The following is an 8204-nucleotide window of genomic DNA, read 5'->3' on the forward strand; positions in this document are numbered from 1 at the left end:
AAAAAAAAAAAAAAAGAGTCAGCTCCTCCAGGGATAAAAGTCTCAGGAACACTAGACCCAGAGTTCACCAGCTGCCCACCAAAACTCTGGAAGAGGTTTTTGTAACCATGACTGAAACAGGCCGGTACAGTGCCATGAGCCTTAGGCATACACTGAGGTGCTTTGCCAGCCCCAGTCAGGCCTCACCTCTGCACAAGCAGGGCCTTGTTTTCCTCTCCAGTCTGCAATTGTCTAATAAGCACAACATTTTGCCCTGCTTTAGCACAGGGCTCCCAAACTCCTCTGCCCACAAACACAGCTCGACACCACAGCCTGGTGCTCGTGACATAATGTATAAATATGTCCCAGCCAGGATGCCACAAAGCAGTTCTGACTAAGTGCAGACACTCTGCCATTTCCTATTATAGTTTATTCCATTTTATTTTTTCTAATGCTACCGGGACCAGAGCTATAGCCATCCAAAAGACAGCACACGTGTGTGTAAAGAACAAAACAAGCGAAACGTGTCACGCAGTCAGAAGTCAGGACGGTGGTCCCTCTGGGGAGGGGAGGGAAGAAACGGGAAGGGCGCTGCTTACTCCATGTTTGCGAGTCAGCACTAGTCACGTGAATGTGCTCAGTCCTGACAATCCACAGTTACACCTTTATGACAGGAGCCCTCTCTGTGTAATAGCCTTGGACACAGTGCCTTCAAACCGCTGTGGGAAAGCACACAACGGGGGTTTATAATCCAGCTGAGAAAACAAGAGTAACGCCCCTGAAGCTTGGAATCCAGAGGAGACCCACATATTAAACTGGAACTAATTGGTCAACACTCGTGTGCACATATGTAAGTAAAACGCAGCAGAGCAGGGGGCGGGGCCTGCAGGGAGGGGTACAGCCACTCTGCTAACGGGTCTAATGCACATCCCTGGGTGATGAGCATCCTTATAATTTTGACTCAAATGTACAAAAGCAATTCACATAACCAAAACATTTGTACTTCCATAATATTCTGAAATTTAAAAAAAAAAAAAGCTGGTTGTACAAACTCCAGTCATGCCAAGGACCTCCGGCCTGTCTGCCGCATCTTCCACAAGGTAGAGTCAGAGCAGGGGACCCAGGCCTCACACAGCCCGGAGCCCGTTCCAGCTGGCACCGGGGAGAGCTCTGGGGTGGTGAGGAAGGGGAGGCAGCAGAGGAGGCAGGCCCCCATTCTTCCCATACACGGAATTTGGATTCCTACCCTGGGAAGGACAAGGCTCTGGCAGGCTTCAGGGAGGAGCTGACACCTGAGGAGCAAGTCTTTCTTGAAGTCACAGCAGTAGGACTTGGACCCAAACTCAGACCATCCTGCTCTGAATTTCATGTTCTTTTCCCTCTGGTAGAAGTTGAAGAGGTGAGAACCCGGACAGGAGAGGGGACCTTCCAACAGGTACATGAACATGTGGGAAGGAGGGAACCTACAGCCGACTCCCAAGACAGTGACGGCCTAGTGAAGACAGCCGGGATTTGATGCACCTGGAGTCCAGATGCTGCGGGAGGAAAAGGAAGAGGTCGCTGTGGGAAGGGGGTGCAGAGGGAAATGGCTAAGGAGGACCCTCTAGCAGCTGTGTGCCCCAGCAGCCCCTCGGGGCATGGCCCACGTGGGTGCCCATGAACAGTCCACCGAGCTCAGGTGCCCCCTACCTGCTAGCCCAGCCAGGACGCCCAGCGTGGTCAGGAAGGCTCTCCAGCTGCCCTGCATCTCCACATGGTCTTCCTCACCCTGGGAAAAGAAAGCAAGCAGGTAACAGCCCACACCACGGAGTGTCTGCCACGCAGGGCTCTCCTGTGCCCTACCAGCTCATGAGTGCAGCAGCCTCACCTAGAAACATGTCAGGAAAGCACGTTCTTGGGCCCACCTCGGGGTGGGGGCTGCAAGGATAGCTGGAGGAAGGCAGAAATCTGTATTTAAACAAGCCTCCTGGGAGATTCTGTGCATGCATGCCCAAGTTTAAGAATCACTGAGTTAGTGATGTGGCTCCCTGGCAACCCACATTTCATGGCGGTATACAGATGGTACGGCTATGACTGAAGTGCAGAGTGTGGGCTCACTGCCACTTTTTCAGTCACATATCCCTGAGAAACCATCCTGCCCACTTCTGACCTCACAGTCTCAAAGGGAAGACAGGCAACAAAATGACTGAACAAACTGCACAGCCTATTAGAAGGGGGCAGTGGGTGTGCAGAGAAACAGAATGGCGGGGGTGGGTTGTCTATCACCTCACACAGGGTGGTAGGAAACAGGCTCCCAAAACGCTGCACAAGGGACCTGACGAGGTGAGGCCACCGCCACCTCACCAGACATGTGTGGGAACAGTGCAGAGGAAACCACACGTGCAAAGGCCCTGGGGCAGAACCATGCTGGGCAGGTTGAGGAACCACAGAGAGGGCTCTGTGGCAGAGTGAGGGGGCGGAAGGGGATGAGGGCAGAGTCAGGGAGGTCAAGGCAGACCAAACAAGGCCCAGCCTGTGAGGATTCTGCCCTGTACCTCTTGGGGTCCTTCCTTCCCACACATTTCCTCTGATAAGCCTCCTACTCACCCTCCAGCCCTGCGTTTTTGCTTTAGGCCTTTACCTTCTCCCCTGCAGGCCTACCCAAGGGACTGACCATTACTGCTTTGTCCCACTGGAGCATTTAGGGCTAAATCATCTCTCTGCCCACAGACCAGGACCCGTCCACAAAAGCAGCACTGCTCAGCCTCAGGAAAGAGTCTCCCTATTTCAAACACCTGCACACCCCGCCGTGTGGAGCCCAGGGACCTGGCTGATGGGCACTTCAGCTTTGGGTGTCTACACAGATTCCACAGTCCAGCAAGGGGAATCCACCTGTTTCTCTGAAATATGAGGTGCCAGGTCCCATCGGAGACCCCAAAGTGAGGTTTGATACTGTGTTGATATACACACACTCAGGGCTCTGATCTCTCTTCTTCTCTGGCAGGCCCTGGAAGGCAGAGCCCACAGCCAATCCAGGAGCAGAAACACAAGAACTGAAACCCAGATGGGAAGCAACCGGTCACTGAGTAAACCAGAGTGTCGGCAAGGAGGGTGACAAGGCCCTGAGGCCCACAGCCCACAAGTGATGTTAAGCTTTCCTAGGTATTCACGGCTCACGAGAAGGAATGTGGGGTTTCCACTCCTTGTTTCCCTGATGTCTTTGGAAAGCAAAAGTGAGCCTGTGCACTAAACTATACTCATGTCCTAATTTGAGGTTTGAAATTTCTGTGCTGTGGTACCGTCCCATCAGAGAACCCGGCACCTTGCAACAGTCTGAAGTAGACCTGGTGAACCCCTATAATACGTCCCCATAATAGCAAGTTATACAGCAGCTGCACACAACCCAGATGAAGTCACACCCTTCCAACATTGACCCCAGATCCAGAATTATTAAGTGCCAAATAAATCATTTACTAATTTGCAAGGTTCAATCGACACAACTCAGCAAGTACATTGTTCCACCAGCTACCTGCAACTCAAGGCAGAGGACGGGGGAAAAATTAAGCCATCTAGTTATAAAAGATGACACATTTTACCAGAAGCAATTACACACAATGTGGACCCAGCATTATGGAAACTCCAGCAACAGATCAAGGCTCGTTATACAATAGTTCTGGTCACCGATAAGCAAGTTGAGTCAGACACAGACAGAGAACAGATTGTTTAACTTACTAAACCCTCATCCAGCCTCCACCTCACACACATTTTCTCATTTCACCTCTGGGTGAGAGGACAGCCCCACAGAACCCCCAGGACATGTGGCATGAGAATACACCAAGAGCCCAGAAACTGAGGTTACCAGGACATGGGTTTAGGAGGAGATGGCATTTGAGGGATGTGTGCAGTTGAGACATTATCACAAAGCTGATTTCAAGTTTAACTGAAACCAGATAAATGGCTGTAAATAAATGAGGGCATATGCCAGGCATGGTTTGTTAGCAGCTCTTTGGGGCAGTGTGGGCAGGACCTGAGACTAAACTTCTTGTTCACGTCATTACAGAAGACTGTACTTTTAGCTGAAAATCTGCAGTCTTCTTAAAAACTTCATTCTCATTAAATAGCATTAAATACGTGGGATCTAACTCACAGCTCTGTGCCCGTAAACACAGTGCCTACTTTCTCAGAAATTCCAGAAACTTCAGGGGATTCCACATTCCGTAAGTCCTTCTATCACAGGAAAATGGCATTTACGAGTCTGTCCGGTGGACAGCATGAGTCCTGCGTCACAGTAATTTTCCAGCATTTGACTCTCGACTCCCCAGATTCCAGCTGAGTGTCAGCTTTCAGCCCGTCCTAGAGGACAGAGCCCAGTGAAAGCAACTAACTGGTGAGAACATATCTCAAAATCCTGAACTCCCCAGGAAGCCCACTCTTTTAATTTTTAACTCTCTGGAAGTTGGAAAACAAAGGTTATGTGTGTGACAGCCCAGCCCTTTTGCAGGGACCAGCTGCCGGTCTCCTTGGGCTCTGGGGCCCTGCAGGGAAACCCGCCAGGCAGATGCCGGCATAGGAGGGCCACACTGCCGAGCAGTCCTACCTCAGACGGGGAAGTCTCCTCTTTGGCGAAGGTGTCTGTGTCCTAAAGGCCTCTTGGCTGTCGTCCCCTCTCCACAAACGTGGGGACAAGTTCTGTAGGGTCACCAGAGATCCTGACCCTCCTCACGCAGAAACTGGGAGTTCCTCACAGAATGGCTCTATCAGGTCACTGGCTGTGCCAGGCAAACAGATGTGCCCTCCACAGGCCCCACACTCCAGGAAGGTGTGAGCACGTCAGAGGGCAGAATTCCTTGTTAATCATCAGCCAGCCCCACATAGCAGCCGGACACCGGAAGTTCAGGCCCAGGCTGGGTGCACAAGAGTCTCCAGCCAGCCCATCCTCCCGGCTGGGCCTCCACAGCCTCTTCTCCGGCTGCCTCTCTCAAGTCCTCCAGAGCCCAGACCCCACTCAGTCCCATCGTGGCCTTGCCTTTGGCTCCCACCAGCTGGAGATTGACAGTCCCTCTCCTGCCCTGGAAAGCTGCCTGCAAAGGCCTGGGGGCTGGAGAAACCGGTTCCTTCTCCAGGCCAGCCACCTGCATATCCACCAGAACAAGACCTTCTAAGAAACGAAAAATGTCCTGAGGGTGAAGTCCTCTGGAACAGGACAGCCCTTCAGAGTGAAGCAGTTTCCTGTGGACACCGGCCTGTGAGGGAGGGGGATGCGGGAACCTGGCTTTGCAGAGCCCTGTGACTATTTCTGGAAAAGACTGTCTCCCCACATCCTGTTAATTAGCACTGTATTCAACTGTCTGCTTTTCTAACAGTTCTTTTTGAATATCTGGCTTGTTACTCCACCCCATTGCATATTAATCTGGTCAGGGGACTCAAAGTCAAGGGCGCCTGCACATAACAGGCACAACAGAAGATGTGGCTCACATGTGTATGAAGACACATTTGTATCCACTAGAATACAGAGTAAAAAATAAATTAAAAAGTTTGAAAATAATAACAATCCAGAAGCAATAAATGGAAGCAGAGGGGAAGAATCTTGTTCCTTCAGTTGAAGGAGATCAGAATACACTACCTAAAATATGCCACTTTGGCACAAAGATTATTTAAAATTGGAAACAATCAAGATTCAACAGAAGCCGGGGGTAAAAAAAAAAAAGCCTGCTCAGAACTTCCCTTATGTGATTAAAAGCAGAAACCTCTGGGAAATAAAGCTGCCATAAATTCCTCCTCAGGGCAGACCTGCTCCCAGGAGGGAGGCCGAGAAGAAACCACCTGTGTCTCTTCTCCAGAGGAGCGTCCAGCCTGGGAGACGGGAGGCCACTCCCACTACAGCAAACACCACCACCAGCTCTCATTCCTGCTTGTTAAGCTAAAAACCCATTTGTCTTTCCTAAAGAAACCTGTGTGTTCCTTTGTTAGAGGCCTTTACCCCTTTCCCTTCCCCTACCCAGGTAGATACACAAGCCCAGAACAGGCCACTCACTCCCCTCCTGGGCTCCCACATGCACTTGACATAAGCCCTTTCCCCTTCTTAACTCTTTAGTACACAGACCCCAGGCACTGAACTAAAGACGACAGAGGAAAATTATTTCTTTCTTCCCCTACACAGTAACCGGGCATTTTTGTCTCATTTGTATCCTTTTTAGCCATCCAGAGGCACTTTGTCTGGATGGCTTCAGCTGTACTTCACAGTTTGGTGAACCCTAAAAACATTTATTTCTCCTAACCTCACTGGCTATTTTCCCTTTCTTCTGGTGGAACTCTGGTCTACCACAACCACTCCATTAAAAAAATAATAGTGATACACAGAGCAGGATGGCAGAGCTCTGTCTTATTTAAGCCGCTGATTTTTTGGCCTTGGTCGCAACAGCCACCCCTAGGTATCGGCCCACACAGGTGGGTGCACAGATCAAAGCCGGAAACCTATTGAGCAATTATTGGGCAAAGTTTGGGTCCTAGGTGATCAGAAAGAACATGGATCTGCAGTCACCACTCGTGCAAGTCTTTTAACCTCTCTAAGACTCAGTGTCTCGTGTGTAAAGCAGTGATACTGACATCTGCCACAAGGATCGTATGCGTCACCAGGCACACTATGGGGGTCAGCAAATGGCAAGTGTAATTATAATCGTTTCACCAAAAATGGGTCCATTCAACCCTGTATAGCCGATGTAATTCTTAGTAATAAAAACAAAAGTCCAGGCATCACTCTACCAGACTTGAGGTTATATTACAAGTGTCCACAGTGATCACAACAGCATGGTATTGGCACAAAAACAGAGACATAGACACATAGAACAGAATAGAAAACCAAGAGATGGAGCCAGTCTCTACTTCCCATCTGATCTTTGATAAACCCAACAAAAGCACACAGTGGGGAAAAGGATCCCTATTCAATAGATGGTGCTGGGAGAACTTCCCCATGTGAAATCCTGAAACTGGACCTGCACCTTTCACCACCTATGAAATTTACTCAAGATGGGAGAAAGGTTTAAATCTAAGACGTGAAATGATAAAAATCCTAGAAGAAAGTGTGGGGAAAACTCTTAAGGATGTCGATCTGGGGAAAGATTTTATGACAAAGATTTCAGTGGCAATCACAACAGCAACAAAAATAAACAAATTTTAATTAATCTGAAAAGCATCTGTACAACGACCAAAGCAAATAGACAACTTTCAGAATGGGAAACAATATTTGCATGTTACAAATCTGACAAAGGATTGATAACTAGAATCTACAGAGAATTCAAATTAATCAACAAAAAAAGAGCAAACAATCCCATCTATCACTGTGCAAGAGACATGAACAGAACCTTCTCTGAAGAAGACAGATGAAAGGCTAACAAATGTGAAAAAATGCTCATCGTTCTTAATCATCAGAGAAATGCAAATCAAAACCACCCTGAGATAATATCACTTAATCCAAGTGAGAATCTCCCACATCACCAAGTCCCAAAGCTGCAGATGCTGGCGTGGATGTGGAGAGAGGGGAACACTTTCACACCGTTGGTGGGACGGCAAACAAAAACAGTCTCTTTGGAAAGTACAGAGAATCCTCAAAGAACTCAAAACAGACCTTCTATTTGATCCCATAATCCCATTTCTAGGCATCTACCCAGAAGAAAAAAAATAATTTTCTTATAAGGACATTTCCTCTAGATTGGTTATTACAGATCAATTTATAATCGCCAAGATGTGGAAACAACCTAAATGCCCATCAACCCAGGAATGGATTAACAAACTGTGGTATATGTATACCATGGACTAATAGCCATAAAAATGTGGGGACTTTCCATCTTTTGTATTAATCTCTTTTGGGTGTGGGACTCAACTACAACAGGTACTCCACCTAACAAACGCAAACATTGCAACCTAATTGTTTGTATCCTCATATTGATCTGAAATTTTTGAAAAGGGTCGATTCAGAAACTGAAGTCTCAGTAGACACTAGTGTATTCTTCTTTGCACAGTACAGACTTGCCTACGCTTGGGTTTCTGTGAAGAAGACCCAGATAGAAAAGAAAAGGCTTGGTGAGCAGGTAGTTTATCTGTGAGTGATCTGGGAAAGCAAGCGCAGGAGAGAGAGCAAGTGTGCTTGTCTCCCCAGGCGGGGTAAGCACCAGGGATGTGTTCTCTCGCTTTTCTGGAAGCTGGAAGTCAGAGGCCAACACGGCCAGCAGTGCTGGGCTCCTCTGAAA

The 8204-nt window shown here is 48.5% G+C and overlaps 1 protein-coding gene across 2 annotated transcripts in view; it reads right to left on the minus strand.

Moving 5' to 3' along the window:
• The window catches only part of IGSF5 (immunoglobulin superfamily member 5), a 42021-nt gene extending 37276 nt beyond the window's left edge, over positions 1-4745 (minus strand). For both annotated transcript variants that reach the window (XM_023519588.1, XM_003800647.3), the window contains exons 1-2: positions 4556-4745; positions 1669-1747 (exon numbers count right to left, since the gene is read on the minus strand). In XM_023519588.1, coding sequence (XP_023375356.1) covers positions 1669-1726 — 58 coding nt within the window. In that variant the 5' untranslated portion in view covers positions 1727-1747; positions 4556-4745. The remainder of the gene's footprint in view (positions 1-1668; positions 1748-4555) is intronic.
• Between the last annotated feature and the right edge of the window lie 3459 nt (positions 4746-8204).

Source organism: Otolemur garnettii, unplaced genomic scaffold (genome assembly GCF_000181295.1).
Source record: "Otolemur garnettii isolate 467f Iridium unplaced genomic scaffold, OtoGar3 scaffold00180, whole genome shotgun sequence".
NCBI classification, from domain to species: Eukaryota; Metazoa; Chordata; class Mammalia; order Primates; family Galagidae; genus Otolemur; species Otolemur garnettii.